At 41.0% G+C, this 19,314-nt stretch overlaps 1 protein-coding gene across 22 annotated transcripts in view; it reads right to left on the bottom strand.

The window, feature by feature from the left end:
- Positions 1–435: 435 nt before the first annotated feature.
- The window catches only part of elnb (elastin b), a 28,878-nt gene continuing 9,999 nt past the window's right edge, over positions 436–19,314 (bottom strand). For 4 of the 22 annotated variants that reach the window (XM_028983534.1, XM_028983550.1, XM_028983553.1 and 1 more), the window contains 56 exons: positions 19,264–19,293; positions 18,842–18,925; positions 18,456–18,710; positions 18,173–18,202; positions 17,703–18,077; positions 17,420–17,449; positions 17,130–17,324; positions 16,843–16,872; positions 16,581–16,745; positions 14,917–14,946; positions 14,490–14,819; positions 14,194–14,223; positions 13,763–14,092; positions 13,467–13,496; positions 12,995–13,369; positions 12,699–12,728; positions 12,407–12,601; positions 12,140–12,277; positions 12,005–12,034; positions 11,740–11,904; positions 11,566–11,631; positions 11,446–11,475; positions 11,180–11,344; positions 10,994–11,071; positions 10,872–10,901; positions 10,601–10,780; positions 10,478–10,525; positions 10,350–10,379; positions 10,051–10,233; positions 9,920–9,952; positions 9,657–9,827; positions 9,472–9,504; positions 9,306–9,362; positions 9,072–9,146; positions 8,794–8,859; positions 8,225–8,317; positions 8,074–8,142; positions 7,768–7,812; positions 7,589–7,690; positions 7,435–7,461; positions 7,210–7,236; positions 6,306–6,344; positions 6,016–6,138; positions 5,383–5,475; positions 3,459–3,515; positions 3,226–3,372; positions 3,109–3,147; positions 2,684–3,025; positions 2,572–2,610; positions 2,351–2,491; positions 2,141–2,205; positions 1,990–2,031; positions 1,827–1,868; positions 1,702–1,749; positions 1,553–1,609; positions 436–1,382 (listed from right to left, as the gene is read on the bottom strand). In XM_028983534.1, coding sequence (XP_028839367.1) covers positions 1,179–1,382; positions 1,553–1,609; positions 1,702–1,749; positions 1,827–1,868; positions 1,990–2,031; positions 2,141–2,205; positions 2,351–2,491; positions 2,572–2,610; positions 2,684–3,025; positions 3,109–3,147; positions 3,226–3,372; positions 3,459–3,515; positions 5,383–5,475; positions 6,016–6,138; positions 6,306–6,344; positions 7,210–7,236; positions 7,435–7,461; positions 7,589–7,690; positions 7,768–7,812; positions 8,074–8,142; positions 8,225–8,317; positions 8,794–8,859; positions 9,072–9,146; positions 9,306–9,362; positions 9,472–9,504; positions 9,657–9,827; positions 9,920–9,952; positions 10,051–10,233; positions 10,350–10,379; positions 10,478–10,525; positions 10,601–10,780; positions 10,872–10,901; positions 10,994–11,071; positions 11,180–11,344; positions 11,446–11,475; positions 11,566–11,631; positions 11,740–11,904; positions 12,005–12,034; positions 12,140–12,277; positions 12,407–12,601; positions 12,699–12,728; positions 12,995–13,369; positions 13,467–13,496; positions 13,763–14,092; positions 14,194–14,223; positions 14,490–14,819; positions 14,917–14,946; positions 16,581–16,745; positions 16,843–16,872; positions 17,130–17,324; positions 17,420–17,449; positions 17,703–18,077; positions 18,173–18,202; positions 18,456–18,710; positions 18,842–18,925; positions 19,264–19,293 — 5,963 coding nt within the window. In that variant the 3' untranslated portion in view covers positions 436–1,178. The remainder of the gene's footprint in view (positions 1,383–1,552; positions 1,610–1,701; positions 1,750–1,826; positions 1,869–1,989; positions 2,032–2,140; positions 2,206–2,350; positions 2,492–2,571; positions 2,611–2,683; positions 3,026–3,108; positions 3,148–3,225; positions 3,373–3,458; positions 3,516–5,382; positions 5,476–6,015; positions 6,139–6,305; positions 6,345–7,209; positions 7,237–7,434; positions 7,462–7,588; positions 7,691–7,767; positions 7,813–8,073; positions 8,143–8,224; positions 8,318–8,793; positions 8,860–9,071; positions 9,147–9,305; positions 9,363–9,471; positions 9,505–9,656; positions 9,828–9,919; positions 9,953–10,050; positions 10,234–10,349; positions 10,380–10,477; positions 10,526–10,600; positions 10,781–10,871; positions 10,902–10,993; positions 11,072–11,179; positions 11,345–11,445; positions 11,476–11,565; positions 11,632–11,739; positions 11,905–12,004; positions 12,035–12,139; positions 12,278–12,406; positions 12,602–12,698; positions 12,729–12,994; positions 13,370–13,466; positions 13,497–13,762; positions 14,093–14,193; positions 14,224–14,489; positions 14,820–14,916; positions 14,947–16,580; positions 16,746–16,842; positions 16,873–17,129; positions 17,325–17,419; positions 17,450–17,702; positions 18,078–18,172; positions 18,203–18,455; positions 18,711–18,841; positions 18,926–19,263; positions 19,294–19,314) is intronic. The other 18 variants (XM_028983537.1, XM_028983539.1, XM_028983538.1 and 15 more) reach the window with 18 other exon arrangements.

Raw genomic sequence — 19,314 nt, 5'->3', positions numbered from 1 at the left:
TTACATGTTCAATTTCATAAAATATTACAAAATGTTCAGAAATTAGATTAGATTGAAGGTTATATTTTAAATACAGAGTTAAAAGAACGGAACTGCTGGTTTCAACAGGTGATTAGGCAACAAGAACTTTCAGATCTTATAATGCTGTTATAGGTGCCAGTGTAACACAGTATATAAATAGATGTAATAAATACTGTGAGCATGCAAAGTTCAACATTGCACAGTATGCACAGATTTTCAACAAAGTGCAATCACAAAGCAGAAGAGAATTTCACTCAAACAGTGAATCTGAAACCAAAATTTTCACTGCATCAGGGCTATTTAAGGACATTTTTGCTATCCATTTAAAGTGGACACTTGAAAGGGACATACAGGATGCAATATTAACATTTCTGCTCCCGGATTGCAAACAGTACAACAATGACTACACAAATACACATTTTCTGATGATTTTTATTTATTAAGCAAAAATGTTTACAGGTTCACTTTCAAACTGTTTACACTATCAATGAATCCCAGAAAAAATACATAAATCCCCTTCGCAGCCATACAAATACAATGCTGGTTGAAAGGCAATTACGATCTTTTACATTGTTTACACTGTGCAAACCAGTGAATATCGGAACAGTAAACGTTACACAGGATACACCTGCTGACAATGGGCGATACTCGCTGGCTGCATGCTTGAGGTCACGTTTGCACTTCTGATGTCATTCAGATTCTTATTCAAAGGCACAACAACAGTTTCTTAAAAAAATATTACAATTATGAAAGAGAAATTGTGTGTTTTCAAACAGATATTTAAACAAGAAAGAAAAGTAATAATTTAAAATATTGTGGAAAAAAAAGGTTGAATAAATGCAAGAGCTAAAGTCTTACTGAATGTATCACTTTCATTGCTCAGGGAAATGTGCAAGGTCTGATTTCACACTTCAGGAGGCTTCCATAGCTCACAGGACCCTATAAAAGGCACAGCTATGGCACATGCCACAGTAAATCTAAAGATACCCTTACGTTACAAGTTATTAGAGACAAGACAGCAACCACCAAAAAAAACAAACAAAACTAAAAGATAAAAAGGCGCAAACCAGACACCAAGTGAATAGCTCTTCTGAGAACAAATTGTGAACAAGCATCAATGTATTATGCATACAATGTAGATTTCTTTTGCATAGATTTTACAGGGTAAAGAAAACAAAAGCTAAAAAGTTAAAAAACAGTAAATACATTTGGCACATGAATGGGATCGTTCTGGCTGAGTTGTAAAAAATACATTCTCCATCATCCAGTAGCACCACGTTGTTCATGAGGTCAGTTCTTCTTCCGGGCTCTTTACTTCCTTCTCTGCCGCACACAGTACTTGTCTTGGCATGCAGCGCCACCTGCAGTCATAAGCAAGTGAGCGCATTGGTTACATTACATTCTCATAAAACATTCAACCTTAAGAATACATAGAACATATGGACACCTAGATGTCTGATTGGTCAGAAAATTTTAATGTTTCATTTTAAGTAATTTCCTGGCAAAGGTTAATCGTCACGCTTTAGCTCACCTCTGTAGCCTCCTGCTCCAAGGAAACCCTGAAGGCCTGCATATTTGGCAGCTTTAGCTGAAACAGACAGGTACAATATTTTTTTATATTTACATATAGATAAATAACACATGTATATACATGTGTGTTTACTTTGTTAGATTCCTTACACTGTTGAGGTGAGAGTGCTGGGGTTCCGGCTCCAGTTCCACCATATCCTTAAGGAGAGAAGAGGTCATCATTATATGATGTTAGCAACAACTGTCTGCATTATTTATTTGAATATTTCTTTTACCTGGGTAGGGTTGGTAACTTCCATATCCTGTACCAGAAACCCCTGAATTGACAAAATAAATAGCAGATTTATTAAAAATAATAACCTTACTTTACATTACAATAGCATTTCCATGAATAGACTTTTTATGACCAAACTAAATCAAATATAAAATAACATTTACCTTGCTGGTAGCCTTGACTACCCAGGGCACCTGCACCATAACCTGACACAATCAATTTAATGAAAAACAGATTTTCATCAAATATTTTATGGATGCATTTCAACAAGAGTACTATACAGACAGTAATAATATGAATGTCTGCTCTCTGCACCTGTTTTTCCAGGCTTTGTAGCTCCTGCTCCATATCCTGGGAACCTGAGCCCTGAAAATCAAAATCAGTTCAACAAAAACTGATAAACTACCAGATTCAAGACCATAATACAACTAAAGCCACAGTCCTTAAACATGCCATTCACATTTAGTTAACAAAACACAGAAAGGAAAAAGACAGAGAGAGTGTGGCATGGGTATGCATGCTCACCTCCAGTTCCACTTCCAGGTCCTGCTACACCCTCACCTGGTCGCACACCCCCAGCTCCTCCAGGACCTACACCAGCTCCTCCAGGACCTACTCCAAGTCCACCAGCTCCACCTGTCCCTGGAACGCCTATACCAGCATAGCCTGAAATCAAATGAACGATAATCAGTAATACATTTCACTATTTTATTTTTAAGCCCTATCAAAGAGAACATGCTCCATACCTTTGGGGGGTTTCACTGCACCAGGGCCATATCCCAGACCTAAAAATAAATAAACTGATTAACATGTGTTATGCAAAAGAAACTAGTCTGATGATGGTTTGAAAATCTTCACCTGCATTTCCACCAGGACCTACTCCAGTTCCACCAGGGCTGACACCAACTCCACCAGGATGTACTCCGATACCTCCTGGACCAACTCCAACTCCTCCAGGTCCAATGGCAACTCCACCAGGTCCAACTCCAACTCCTCCAGGACCAACTCCTCCAGGATGTACTCCAATTCCTCCAGGACCTACTCCGATTCCTCCAGGACCAATTCCAACTCCACCAGGCCCTACTCCGATTCCTCCAGGTCCTATTCCCACCCCACTAGTTCCAATCCCACCAGGACCTACCCCAACTCCACTATGGCCAGTGCCGCCAACACTTCCTGTTCCAGTTGGTCCTCCGTAGCCTAAAATACAAAAAACATAGCACCACATGATTATTTGAAATATACATTATTAAAAAAATTAACTGCTGACTTAATTTTCATACTTTTATGCGGCTTTCTTGCACTTGGACCATAGCCCTGACCTGGAGTTGGATGAAAATAGTCCAATAAGTGCATTTGCCACCAAGAAATCAGCAATATCGGGCATTATTACGACATACCCCCAAATCCAGTCCCTGCAGGTCCACCAAATGCTCCTGTTCCAGTACCTAAAGCACCTGTCCCTGTACCAAGTGGACCTCCTATACCAACCCCTAGGCTTCCAGGTAGGCCACCCAATGAACCAGCAGCCCCAGCTCCTGCATAAACTGAGTAAAAGAAACATAGGATCAGCCTAGTTTATGCCATTTTACAGCTATTTAAGTTATGGGAAACGGGATCTACTATAGTACACCTTTTCCTGGCTTTCCAACACCAAGACCCACACCAGCTCCTGTTGGATACCTAATGCCTAAAACAGACCAAATTAACACATTTATTGCTATATATCATGAATTTTGCTTTTCAATGAAATGCAGATCATTTTTAATGAGCCCAAACCAGATTCACGAGGGTCTACTGTGTGAGACTATATCATAATATCTTCAATATTTAGGTTTATTTTTCAGTATGATATTTTATCGCTTTCAAACAGAATTACTCCAGCACCAGACACTCCCAAGCTGCCAGTTCCATCAACTAAGCATAAGTAATTACTATAAACAACCTCCCACTAATGCATGATTAATAATGTGTTCAATATATAATGGTAATAATGACATTATTCAAAGCAAGTTTGTAAAAACCACATATGAATGTGTGCATAAAGACAAGTTTGTTGTGGCTGTACAACACTTAAAAATCTGACAATCAATAAACTAGGTAAAAAGAATGTACTTTCCATTTCTTAACAAAATCATTGCATAATGTGAACTGCAGTCCTTGACAAAAGTCTTGTCGCTTATCTGTTTTGTATAAACACCTGCTATTAACCTGACTTTTAATTAATAAATTGGTGTTAGAAATAGCTCATATGAAAAGCTAAAATCCTACCAAATGATAGTTAATGCATTGAAATGAATTAGTTTCACTGAAAAAAGGTTTATCATTTAATCAAGACAGAAAGGTCAAATTTTGGCAAGACAAATACGCTTTTTGGCAAGAAATTACTGCAAATACAAAAATATGTCAGCAAATTAAGTAGTGGTGCTGTGAGATCCAAATGTAATATCTTGTATGACTTCCATGAGCTTGAAGGACTGCATCCATGCGGTTTGGCAAGGATTCATACAATTTATTGATGAAGTCATCAGGAATAGCAAAGAACGTAGTCTTGCATGCCTCCCACAGTTTCATCAATATTCTTCCATTCTTCCTCTTTCATCCTACCCCACACATGCTCAATGATGTTCATGTCTGGTGACTGGGCTGGTCTGTGGGCTCCAGTAGGTCTGTGGTGTAATTCAACAGAAGATTCATCTGAAAAATCCACCTTCTGACACTTTTCCAGGATCCATCCTTTTAGCAGGCTGGCAAATGCCACACGTTTTTTAAATTGTCTTTTGTTTAGTGCTTGCTTCTGGGCACTAATTCGACCATGGATGCCATTTCGAGACAGAATCTGACAAACTGTTCTGGTTGACACAGGGACTTCAGGTGACCAGGTCTAGTGGAGCTCTGCTGCAGTGGAAAATGGCCGGCCTTGGATTTTTGAGTCAACCAACGGTTCTCTCGAGCAGTTGTCTTGCGGGGTCTGCCTGACTTTGGCTTGTCAAAAAAAACAGTGTCTTCAGATTTTTTTTTATCCTCTGTAGTTGACACTGAGACACAGTGAATCTTAGGCATGTTTGCAGAGGTCTAGTTGCAGTTGATGTGAAGGTCTAGTGTACTGGGGTTCTTTTATACACACCTGAAACCTAACTTATCCATTATTAGTCATAGGTGAAGCTCATATGACAAGGCGACAACATGTCTTTGCAAAAATTGACTCAATGGGCTTTACCAAGCTTTGAATATTAGAATACTTTTTGACAGTTTCGTTTTGCACTGAAACATTATTATAAAAGCTGTTGGGAGTAAAATGAGCCATTTTTTGTAAAAAATCTTGATTAGAAATATATTTCAGCAGAACCTGAAGTAAATTTGGACACAAGCGACAAAACTTTTGTCAGGGACTGTAGTACATAAAAATTGACTTTTGAGTTAGATTGTTTTTAAGATGTCACTCTGTCAAGGATTGCTAACAATTGGAACCTATGTCTTTTTCTAGCAGCAGTAATGAGGCTGCTAATGAAGGTCCCATTCATGACATTGCTTCCTTTCCATAAATGATATCATACCTGTACCCCCACCAGTTCCAATAGGACCTGCAGTTCCTATGCCACCTACTCCTCCAAAGCCCAGAGTTCCTGCTCCACCAGTACCCTGATAGACTAAAAACAACATGAAAAACAGGAACAAATACAAAGTATTAGCGAACAATCAATCACAGCCATGGCATTTTCACAATACACTTATTTTATTTGAGCTCTGAATACAAAGTTATAACAGTCTGGGTCTGTTTGGGGCAGGGCAGGTCTGTTTGTCTGTCTTCTGTTTGTCTGTAGGACTGTAATGTTTCGTGCTGCACTGTACTTACTCTTTACGGTTATTTCTATTCATTGTACATAGTTGTTATTCACAGAATAAAACTGTACTGAGCGCTAAACCCTCTCATAGTGCAGTCCAACACTGTTTGTCATGTTATGTCACTGTCTCCGACCCCTAGACATGGGGAGGTGACAGTCTGGTTTAAATATAGACAGAGGAGGACATTTCATGATCAGGGAGCACACTTTTAGGAGTTGATTTCAGCCAACCATTAATATAGTTGTATGTATTGTGGTCTCTTCAAACAAAATCCTGGTCTACTCTTCTATTTTTTGTTCCTGAAAAATACCCACCTTTAAATGAAGGAATTAAAATAAAAGTACCTTTAGGAGGTTTTCCTGTAGGACTAATGCCAACTCCACCTGGACCTCCATCACCTCCACCAGGGCTTTCTTCCAAAGTGCCTGGGGTATCACCCCTTCCAGCTATCACTCTTCCTCCAAAACCTAGCGAAACACCAGAAACCAAAAAAATGGAAACAAACTTTTAAGTCAAATCAGTCATATAGTGTTTGCAATACAGTCATCTGGAATGCGATATTAACCTAAAACCCAAAAATCCCACTGAAGGCAAATCATTACATTGTACTATGTGACTAGGTATTCCTTGTTACCTGGAGGTTTCAGTGGTGTTGTTCCAGGCAAGGCATCCCCTGTAAAATAAAAAAAAGTGTGTTTAACTACACTGCAGTCACTACACATCTGAGGTTTCTCTCACTTTCTATAGACACTTAGTTCTGTCCAGGGTGGGACACACACTTAGACTTACGGATGATTCAGAGATGCCAAATCACCTAGTGTGCATGCCATAGGAGGAAGTTAGAGAAAACACACACCAACACAGGGAAAGCATGCCAACTCCCTACATACAAGGTCTGACCCGGGATTTGAACGCACAACCTTGGAGGTGTTAGACCACATCACCATGTGCTGATTTAGATTAATTATGAAAAATGCCATAAACCATGTTTCACATCGGGCTAGGATGAATCCATGTTCATTTTGATAGTGATTTATGTGTTCAATTTGATCTATTATTTGTGAAATATTTGAATCTTTTTTTAGTTCTGTGAAAGTGAAATGATTGTCATTTTGAAACAGTGCAGCACAGCACACATGCACACAAGGTGGTGAGCAGTGGGCAGCCATGACAGGCACCCGGGGAGCAGTGTGTGGGGACGGGGCTTTACTCAGTGGCACCTTGGCGGATTGGGATTCGAACCGGCAAACTTCTGATTATGGGGCTGCTTCCTTAAACGCTAGGTAGCCACTGCCCCAGAGCAAATGCATCCGATATGGGTTGCAAAAGCGCGAACCAGATCTGAATATATGCATATTATGGTTATGGATAATGAGTGAGAGGGTGCCCCCATGTCAGTCCCAGCTGTGCAGCACGAGGAGGATAGAAGGCACATATTCACATCATATTTGAATCAAATACATAGTCATGGAGAGAAGTTAGTGCCTAAGTTGTTGTTGATACATTGATTGAGTACATGCTGGTGACTAAATACTTACCACTAGGACGTACAACTCCAGCTCCAACTGCAGGAATAATGAGTAATGTTAGAATGAGTCAGTTATCACTTATTTATTTAATATTTTTGAAATTTTTGCATACGTATTAAAGAGATATCCATAAAGATCGTTACAGATTTTAAAGTGATATTTGTGATCTTGTGAACAAGATCTAACTAGTCTAACTGATTTATTATTACATAGACATTCATTAAATTCACTCACTCTCAGGTACTGGAACTCTTGTTCCGCCTGTAGAGAAAGAGTTTTGGGCAATAAACACCAGCAAAATTAATACATTGAACAATTTTAAGGGTGGGGGATTGGGGTTTTGCACAATTTTTCAAAAAATCATATAGATGTAGATTTAGTAGAATACCTGGTTTTTCACTAGCAAGGAGAGGTATTCCTGTTCCAATTACTCTGACCAAGCCATCACCATCCAGGCTCCCATCAACTGCACCACCAGTCACACCAGCACCTGCACAAATTGAGTTTACTTTATATTCAACTAAACTCAATGGAATTACATGAATTCTTATAGACACTTTGCCATACCATCCCCAGGACCTCCCCCAATTGCGCCTCCAGAGCCCTCAATCACTGCCCCAGATTCACATACAGGAAACAAGTCAGTGTTTCAGCAAGTGAACAAACTGTGTGAACCTATAACATTGTATACATAGCCCATTAAAGTCAATACATCTTGGATTAAACCTTGATATTAACAAAGAAAGGCAAACCCCTCTTTATGAGTGAAATCCTCATAAACCGGACAAACTATTGAAAGAAACTGGGTCAAACCATCTCTCTAAACTGAGCAATATTACTTGAAGAGAATCCCTAAAGCATGGTCCAGCTCACCAGGGCCGGTTCCTGTCCCGTCGCCTGTCACAACTCCAGGTCTCCTAGTTGCATTTGAAGGGGTTGTGTCTATAAGACGCACATGTGTTGTTAAATTAGATTTTTTTGTGTCATAGTGAGTTTGTGACTTACTGTCATTAATGCCACAAACCTCCATCTGCCACTCCTGTTACAGGTCTTCTTGTAGATGTGGGGGTGCTGACATTTGCTCCTGGAACTAGAGCTGCACCTACACCTGTCACACCTTTAAGCATAGTAAAAGTTTTTCCTCTATTAAAATGTAATGTTTATTAAAATATATTCAAAGCTCAGTCACTAAAGTAGGATCAGAAACCCACAAGATACACTCTTGCTCATGTAGTATTTTATTGTAAATTGTTAATTTGATTTTGGGGCTTGTTCAGTGCTTTGGAGCATTTTAAGGATCCAGGTGGAGCAATCTAATATTTGGATAGATTACTCCATATGTGAAAAACTAACTGGATGAAAGTGGTTATAAATATTTAACGTATTTGTCAGCCTTGCTTCATAACCTAGAAGATCAATTAGTCATTCTGGGTCAGGTTTTGAATGAAGAATTTTAGTTCTCTCTTAGTCTAAGATTAGGCTTAGACCAGTAACAGGAGCGATAAATGTGTAATTTGAACAGATACATTCAATGACCTTGAACTGGTGTAAGAGGTTTTAAATAGATTTATATTAATAATCTATATCTATTACCTCCAACTCCAGTTCCTATTCCAGGGACAGTCCCTCCTCCCCCAAGCACCCCTGCTGTGCCCAGTCCTGGAAAGAAGTGCATCAGCATTATTGAAAAGACGAGAAAAGATGAAGATACAGTACGACTAAATATGGTTAAAGAGCCTTTAAAACAATTCTTTGATTTATAATCAATTACAGATCTTTCTTACCTTGCTAAAAAAAAAGGAAAATTCTGGCCCTGTCTGTGTCCAAGCCATAAATGTACCCCCTGAAACTGATAAAATCTAACAGCCCACCTGGCACTGCTACTGGTACACCACCTGGGCCACCAGCCACGGACCCTGGCCCGCCAGAACCTCCAGGCAGACTGCCTGCATACCAAAAAGACATGCCACAGTATATTGCATATATAATATTCATTTAACCATTTTCATTTTCAGAAGTACACTTTAGCACAGGGTGGTTACATGATGACTGGTGTAGTTCTGCCAGTTAAAATAAATGATAGTTAGCTAAAGTAAAATACTCACCAGCTTGTCCAGTACTGGCAACACCCCCTGGTCCTCCAGCAGGTACTCCACCAAATCCTAAAGTACCCCAATGTAAGTTATGATTAAGTGACAATTCTAAGGAACTTGGGCTTGTTCCAACAAAATCTAACAATTAATGCTAACAATTAACATGAAAATATCTCACCATATTTAGCAGCTTTCGAGCCAGGACCATACCCTGAAAAAATGTGACTTTGGTAAATGATTCTGTTACTAATCTGTAACTATAAATAAATGAATAAATAAACTAAATTAATGTATATAAACAAAGGTATGTGAAAGAACATAATGGCAGTGGATTCCCGATATTCACAACCCAAAATAATTTACCTCCAGCACCAGTTCCATATCCAAATGCAGGTATGCCTTGACCTCCAGGTCCTAAACCACCTCCAGGCAAGTCTCTCATTCCAAGTCCTCCAGCAACAGTCCCTGTTCCACCTGGCCCTGTTCCAACTCCCCCACCTAATCCGGAACCAGGAACTCCAAAACCGCCACGCACTGGGTGTAAGTGCAATAAAAAGTCTTATCCTTCTAAATATCTATTTATACTATTTATAGTTCAGAAATTTTGTTCAGTTGACATGGCTTACCATATTTTAATGCTTTAGATCCTGCTGGATATCCTTTAAAATGCAAAGAATGTAAAGACCTATTTATAGCGCCCATGCCACTTGACCTTCAAATATCCAGATGGCCACAATGGGTCTAATATTTTGGTTACCTCCTGGACCAAGCCCACTTCCAGGGATACCACCTAGTCCAACACCTCCTCCTGGTACTCCTGCTGTTGCAAGACCACTTGTTCCAAGTCCTGCCGTTCCAAGACCCCCCGGGCCAAGACCACCACCAGGCACCCCTCCCAAGCCTCCAGCTAATCCAGTTCCCCCAGGCCCACCTAGTAGACCTTAAAGTCCAGTGAATTATACATTAGCAATGTATTTATAACCCCCTAAAATATGACATTTTAACAAAAGCAGGACATTCAGGTAAAAATGTATATGCTTCAAAATATTCTCTCACCATATTTCCGGGCTTTGGAATTAGTGTATCCTGCAAGATTAGGCAAAATAAAGATACAAATCCATTTTGAAAGAATATACGTCCCCAGGCAGACATAATGTTTATCATTGTTCCAAGTAATTTATTACCTCCTGGAACTCCACCTGGTCCAAGCCCAGCACCTGGTCTAAGACTGCCTGTTGGTGCAGTATACATGTCAAACTCATTATACATATCAGGACATCATTTTGTATTTCCTCCCGGCACACCACCTGGTACAAGTCCACTTCCTGGTACTCCACCTGGTACAAGCCCACCTGTTGGTACACCTCCTGGTCCAAGGCTGCTTCCTGGTAATCCTCCAGGTAAAGTGCCTCCTGGTCCAAGACCACCACCAGGAAGTGCTCCTAAACCACCAGCTAATCCAGTTCCACCAGGCCCCCCCAGAAGACCTTACATGTGAAGCCCAATAAGGCCAATTTCCGTTAACATAACAGACTCATAAAAAGTATAAAGCATTCAGTAAAAAAGGCTTAATCTCACCATATTTTCGAGCTTTGGCACCAGCATAACCTATTCAATTAAATCATTGTTAGTATACCATACTATTTTTAATATTTTGTTTATTTTAGATTTAGATATTTACATGCATCCATGTCTAATACCTCCTGGTACAATTCCACCTCCTGCAGCTCCACCTGGTACAAGTCCACCTCCTGGGACACCTCCTGATCCAAGACCACCTGATGGTACACCATACATGTCACAATCCCAACCCATTTTGATAATGATTGATAATAGCCCATTGTCAAACATTATATTTCATACCTTCAAAGCATAACATGTATTACCTCCTGGGACTCCACCTGGTAGAAGTCCACCTCCTGGTACACCTCCTGGTCCAAGTCCACCTCCTGGTAATCCTCCAGGTAAAGTGCCTGCTGGTCTAAAACCAGCACCAGGAAGTGCTCCTAAACCTCCAGCTAATCCAGTTCCACCAGGTCCACCCAGAAGACCTTACAGGTGCAGCCCAATAACAGTCCAATTTTAGTTACCATAACAGACTCCTAAAATGTATAAAGCATTCCCGAAAACTGTACAACAGGTTTAATCTCACCGTATTTCCGAGCTTTGGCACCAGCATAACCTGTTCAATTGAATAATTGTCAGTATATAATGCTATTTTTAATATTTATTTTTTTAGATTTAGATAATTATATGCATCCATGTCTAATACCTCCTGGTGCAATTCCACCTCCTGCAACTCCACCTGGTACAAGTCCACCTCCTGGTCCAAGACCACCTGGTGGTACACCATACATGTCACAATCCCAACCCATTTTGATAATGATTGACAATAGCCTGTTGTCAAACATTATATATCACACCTTAAAAGCATAACATGTATTACCTCCTGGCACTCCACCTGGTAGAAGTCCACCTGTTGGTACACCTCCTGGTCCAAGGCCACTTCCTGGTAATCCTCCAGGTATAGTGCCTGCTGGTCGAAGGCCACCACCAGGAAGTGCTCCTAAACCTCCAGCTAATCCAGTTCCACCAGGTCCTCCTTGGAGACCTTACAAGTTGAGCCCAATAACAGTCCAGTTCAGTTAACATAACAGACTCCTAAAAAGTATAAAGCATTCCTGAAAACTTTTCAGTAGGCTTAATCTCACCGTATTTCCGAGCTTTGGCACCAGCATAACCTGGTAAATTAATTAATTGTCAGTATGCCATGTTATTTTCAATATCTCATATTTTTGCTTGTAGTTATTCATGTAAATAAATCAATATATATAGAAGTTGAATACCTCCGGGTACAATTCCACCTACTGCAGCTCCACCAGGTCCAAATCCAGATCCTGGTAATCCACCTGCTCCAAGTCCAGATCCTGGTAATCCACCTGGTACAAATCCACTTCCTGGGATGCCTCCTGCTCCAAGACCACCTGTTGGTACACCACACATGTTACAATAATCACCCATTTTTATCATGATTGAGATTTTACATTTACATTCAATATTAACCAACAGACAAAAAAAAATTTCCCACAACTATAGACTTTAAAATGTATTACCTCCTGGTAGTGCACCTGGTACAAGTCCACCTCCTGGTAGTGCACCTGGTACAAGTCCACCTCTTGGTACACCTCCTGGTCCAAGCCCTAGTCCTGGTAATTGTCCAGGTAACGTGCCTCCTGATCCAAGACCACCACCAGGAAGTGCTCCTAAACCTCCAGCTAATCCAGTTCCACCAGGCCCCCCCAGAAGACCTTTCAGGTGCAATCCAATAAAATTTCAGTTAATGTAACAGACCTCAAAAAAGTATGAAGCATTCTTTTGAAAATAGTAATAGGGTCATAATCTCACCATATTTTCGAGCTTTGGCTCCAGCATAACCTGTTGAATTAAATAATTGTCACTATACCATGCTATTTATATACATGCAGGTTATATAATATATCATGCAATTTTTCATCACGCTATTTTGCTCATAGTCAAACATGTAAATGCATCCACATCCACAGAATTCTAATACCTACTGGTACAAGACTACCTATTGGTACACAATATACATTACAGTACTAACCCATGTTGATAATCACTGATAGCAGCCCATAGTTAAACATTATGTTTTACACCTAATATGCATTAAGACGTATTACCTCCTGGCACTCCACCTGGTACAAGTCCACCTCCTGGCACTCCACCTGGTACAAGTCCACCTCCTGGCACTCCACCAGGTACTAGCCCACCTCCTGGCACTCCACCTGGTACAAATCCACCTCCTGGCACTCCACCAGGTACTAGCCCACCTCCTGGTACTCCACCTGGTACAAGTCCACCTCCTGGCACTCCACCTGGTACAAGCCCACCTCCTGGTACTCCACCTGGTACAAGTCCACCTGTTGGTACACCACCTGGTCCAAGCCCTTGTCCTGGTAATTGTCCAGGTAACGTGCCTCCTAGTCCAAGACCACCACCAGGAAGTGCTCCTAAGCCTCCAGCTAATCCAGTTCCACCAGGTCCCCCCAGAAGACCTTTCAGATGCAATCCAATGAAATTTCAGTTAATGTAACAGACCCCATAAGAGTATGAAGCATTCTTTTGAAAATAGTAATACAGTCATAATCTCACCATATTTTCGAGCTTTGGCTCCAGCATAACCTGTTGAGTTAAATAATTGTCACTATACCATGCTATTTATATAGATGCAGGTTATATAATATATCATGCAATTTTTCGTCACGCTATTTTGCTCATAGTCAAACATGTAAATGCATCCACATCCACAGAATTCTAATACCTCCTGGTACAAGACTACCTATTGGTACACAATATACATTACAGTACTAACCCATGTTGATAATCACTGATAGCAGCCCATAGTTAAACATTATGTTTTACACCTAATATTCATTAAGACGTATTACCTCCTGGCACTACACCTGGTACAATTCCACCTCCTGGTACTCCACCCGGTACAAGTCCACCTCCTGGCACTCCACCTGGTACAAGTCCACCTCCTGGCACTCCACCAGGTACTAGCCCACCTCCTGGTACTCCACCTGGTACAAGTCCACCTGTTGGTACACCTCCTGGTCCAAGCCCTTGTCCTGGTAATCCTCCAGGTAACATGCCTCCTGGTCCAAGCCCTTGTCCTGGTAATTGTCCAGGTAATGTGCCTCCTGGTCCAAGACCACCACCAGGAAGTGCTCCTAAGCCTCCAGCTAATCCAGTTCCACCAGGTCCCCCCAGAAGACCTTTCAGATGCAATCCAATAAAATTTCAGTTAATGAAACAGACCCCATAAGCATAAGTATGAAGCATTCTTTTGAAAATAGTAATACGGTCATAATCTCACCATATTTTCGAGCTTTGGCTCCAGCATAACCTGTTGAGTTAAATAATTGTCACTATACCATGCTATTTATATAGACGCAGGTTATATAATATATCATGCAATTTTTCGTCACGCTATTTTGCTCATAGTCAAACATGTAAATGCATCCACATCCACAGAATTCTAATACCTCCTGGTACAAGACTACCTATTGGTACACAATATACATTTCAGTACTAACCCATGTTGATAATCACTGATAGCAGCCCATAGTTAAACATTATGTTTTACACCTAATATGCATTAAGACGTATTACCTCCTGGCACTCCACCTGGTACAAGTCCACCTCCTGGCACTCCACCTGGTAAAAGTCCACCTCCTGGCACTCCACCTGGTACAAGTCCACCTCCTGGCACTCCACCAGGTACTAGCCCACCTCCTGGTACTCCACCTGGTACAAGTCCACCTGTTGGTACACCTCCTGGTCCAAGCCCTTGTCCTGGTAATCCTCCAGGTAACATGCCTCCTGGTCCAAGCCCTTGTCCTGGTAATTGTCCAGGTAACGTGCCTCCTGGTCCAAGACCACCACCAGGAAGTGCTCCTAAACCTCCAGCTAATCCAGTTCCACCAGGTCCCCCCAGAAGACCTTTCAGATGCAATCCAATAAAAATTCAGTTAATGTAACAGACCCCATAAGAGTATGAAGCATTCTTTTGAAAATAGTAATACGGTCATAATCTCACCATATTTTCGAGCTTTGGCTCCAGCATAACCTGTTGAGTTAAATAATTGTCACTATACCATGCTATTTATATACATGCAGGTTACATAATATATCATGCAATTTTTCGTCACGCTATTTTGCTCATAGTCAAACATGTAAATGCATCCACATCCACATCCACAGAATTCTAATACCTCCTGGTACAAGACTACCTATTGGTACACAATATACATTACAGTACTAACTAGTGGTGGGCCGTTATCGGCGTTAATGTGCTGCGTTAACGTGAGACTCTTATCGGGCGATAAAAAAAATATCGCCGATAATCTATTCAATGGGTTGGGTTGGGAGCTGGGACTATACTACGCAAGCTATTGTGCCGGAGTTAAATGGTTACACTAGATTTATAAGTACATTTCTTCTTTCTTGTGTCTTTTATTTTCTTATTTTCTAAAGACTTTTATTTTGTTTACCTGTATTCTGACGTGGGTGAGGGAATTATAATAACAATCCGGGTGTTTGTTTAATTGTAGAATGTTTAAGTGTGTTAATGTTTCTGGTTATGTCAAATATGTTTCTGTTTTTTTGTTTGTTCAATTTATGGTTATTGGTAAAAGTTATGTGGGTTGTAAAACTTTGTTCACCCCCCAAAAAATTGTTTGGATGCAGCCGTGCCCTTGGGTTAGTGGGTTGGAGACCCGGTTTAGTTCTGTTGGACACATGGCGTGAGCTGTGAGAGGCTCGTGGGCTTTGTGTGCAAGAAGTTATTTCTTTCATTTTAATTTATGTACATATTATGAATATTTTGCATGTGTGTTATTTTGTGATTTTTTTATGTTCTTTTAATACTGCATATTGTAGAGAGAGGTTCAGAAAGACGCGATGTGTGACGCGACCTTGCTTTTTGTACAGGTGTGCAGTATTGTAAATTGTGAATGCTTTATGTTAATGTTCAGTTCTCTTGGACACATGGCTTGAGTTGTGAGAGAGAGGTCCAGAAAGACACAATGTGTGACGCGATGTTCTGACGCGACCTTGCTTTTTGTACAGAATACACTTTGCGCAGAAAATCTCTTGGGTGTCAGCTCATCATTTGTGGTTCAAGAAACGAAATAAAAAAGTTACACAACGCAGAAGAAGAACCGCTACACTATGATTACTTGCACTTTGATATTTTAGCGCGGATGTATACCTGGCCGAATTGCACTGTAGGGGGCGAGAACGAGTCTTCGAACTGTGAAATGACCACATCAAACGTGACGTGGTAACATGGATGCAGCTATTTAACTGAATAAACAGTTGGTAAACACAAGTACATCTTATTGAACATAATTTATTTTCATCACCAATTATCATAGTGGAACAGCTTTCTCAAGCAGTTTGTGATGCATTTTGGAAACGGCAGACGAGCCCCTGGTCTAATGCGCCACCTGGCTTAAGAAACCCGTTCTCAAAGACTTACTTTTAGTCATTATTTGGGTAGCACACATATTCTGAATGCCTTCGGCAGAATCCAAATGAGCCATTTCAATCTATATTAATTCCAAGATTACAGTGAAATTAATCTAGATTAAAAAAAATTATCTATGCCCACCTCTAGTACTAACCCATGCTGATAATCACTGATAGCAGCATATAGTTAAACATTATGTTTCACACCTAATATGCATTAAGACGTATTACCTCCTGGCACTCCACCCGGTACAAGTCCACCTGTTGGTACACCTCCTGGTCCAAGCCCTTGTCCTGGTAATTGTCCAGATAATGTGCCTCCTGGTCCAAGACCACCACCAGGAAGTGCTCCTAAGCCTCCAGCTAATCCAGTTCCACCAGCCCCCCCCAGAAGACCTTTCAGGTGCAATCCAATAAAATTTCAGTTAATGTAACAGACCCCATAAGAGTATGAAACATTCTTTTGAAAATAGTAATACAGTCATAATCTCACCATATTTTCGAGCTTTGGCTCCAGCATAACCTGTTGAATTAAATAATTGTCACTATACTATGCTATTTATATACATGGAAGTTATTGAATATATCATGCAATTTTTCATCACGCTATTTTGCCCATAGTTAAACATGTAAATGCATCCACAGAATTCTACTACCTCCTGGTTCAAGACTACCTATTGGAACACAAAATACATTACAGTAATAACCCATGTTGATAATCACTGATAACAGCCCATAGTTAAACATATTTCACACATAAGATGCTTTAAGATGTATTACCTCCTGGCACTCCACCTGGTACAAGCCCACCTCCTGGTACTCCACCTGGTACAAGTCCACCTGTTGGTACACCACCTGGTCCAAGGCCTTGTCCTGGTAATTGTCCAGGTAATGTGCCTCCTGGTCCAAGACCACCACCAGGAAGTGCTCCTAAGCCTCCAGCTAATCCAGTTCCACCAGGCCCCCCCAGAAGACCTTTCAAATGCAATCCAATAAAATTTCAGTTAATGTAACAGACCCCATAAGAGTATAAAGCATTCTTTTGAAAATAGTAATAGTCATAATCTCACCATATTTTCGAGCTTTGGCACCAGCATAACCTGTTGAATTAAATAATTGTCACTATACCATGCTATTTATGTACATGCAGGTTATATAATATATCATGCGGTATTTCTTCATTCTGTTTTGCTCATAGTGATACATGTAAATGCATCCACATCCACTATACAAGAATTCTAATACCTACTGGTCCAAGACTACATTACAGTACTAACCCATGTAGATAATCACTGATAGCAGCCCATAGTTAAACATTATGTTTCACACCTAATATGCATTAAGATGTATTACCTCCTGGCACTCCACCAGGTACAAGCCCACCTCCTGGCACTCCACCAGGTACAAGCCCACCTCCTGGCACTCCACCAGGTACAAGCCCACCTCCTGGCACTCCACCCGGTACAAGTCCACCTCCTGGCACTCCACCCGGAACAAGTCCACCTCCTGGCACTCCACCCGGTACAAGTCCACCTCCTGGCACTCCACCTGGTACAAGCCCACCTCCTGGTACTCCACCTGGTACAAGTCCACCTGTTGGTACACCACCTGGTCCAAGGCCTTGTCCTGGTAATTGTCCAGGTAACGTGCCTCCTGGTCCAAGACCACCACCAGGAAGTGCTCCTAAGCCTCCAGCTAATCCAGTTCCACCAGGCCCCCCCAGAAGTCCTTTTAAATGCAATCCAATAAAATTTCAGTTAATGTAACAGACCCCATAAGAGTATGAAGCATTCTTTTGAAAATAGTAATAGTCATAATCTCACCATATTTTCGAGCTTTGGCACCAGCATAACCTGTTGAATTAAATAATTGTCACTATACCATGCTATTTATGTACATGCAGGTTATATAATATATCATGCGGTTTTTCTTCATGCTGTTTTGCTCATAGTGATACATGTAAATGCATCCACATCCACTATACAAGAATTCTAATACCTACTGGTCCAAGACTACATTACAGTACTAACCCATGTAGATAATCCCTGATAGCAGCCCATAGTTAAACATTATGTTTCACACCTAATATGCATTAAGATGTATTACCTCCTGGCACTCCACCAGGTACAAGTCCACCTCCTGGCACTCCACCAGGTACAAGTCCACCTCCTGGCACTCCACCAGGTACAAGCCCACCTCCTGGCACTCCACCAGGTACAAGCCCACCTCCTGGCACTCCACCCGGTACAAGTCCACCTCCTGGCACTCCACCCGATACAAGTCCACCTCCTGGCACTCCACCCAGTAAAAGTCCACCTCCTGGCACTCCACCTGGTACTAGCCCACCTCCTGGTACTCCACCTGTTTTGAAACTTTTTAATATGTGCATACTATCCCCATATTGTGTATGTATTGTTAATATGTTGTAAATAGAGATGGCATTTGTTGTAAGGTTGTATAAAAAAATATAGCAAAGTTTTTTCATGATATACCTCCTGCTGCAAGGGCACTGCCAGGTACACCGCCAATTCCACTACCAGGTAGTCCTCCAGTGCTACGTGTATCACCAAGACCACCTTGTAGGCATAAAGAAAACAAACTGATCATTGACACATATAACACTGAACTATTGTTTAAAGAAGAGATCACTGTACAAGGTGACTTCACAATATATCGTATAAATCACTAAACCCTGCATAGAAAGGAATATACAATATTTTTAACTGCGTTTATCAGACGCCCTTATCCAGAGCGACTTACAATCAGTAGTTACAGGGACAAACCCCCCCCCCCCCCCAATTTAGGGTTGCTAAGTGGGATTGGAACCTGGGTCTTCTGGTTCATAGGCGAGTATGTTACCCACTAGGCCACTACCACCCCTATATTCATCGCTACATCTGAATTCAGGTCTTACCATACTTTCGGGCTTTTGCTCCGGCATAACCTGCAACATTAATAACATAAA

This window comes from Denticeps clupeoides, chromosome 6 (assembly GCF_900700375.1).
Source record: "Denticeps clupeoides chromosome 6, fDenClu1.1, whole genome shotgun sequence".
NCBI lineage: Eukaryota > Metazoa > Chordata > Actinopteri > Clupeiformes > Denticipitidae > Denticeps > Denticeps clupeoides.
The sequence above is the reverse complement of the archived record's forward strand: the minus strand, read 5'-3'. Positions and strand labels throughout refer to the sequence as shown.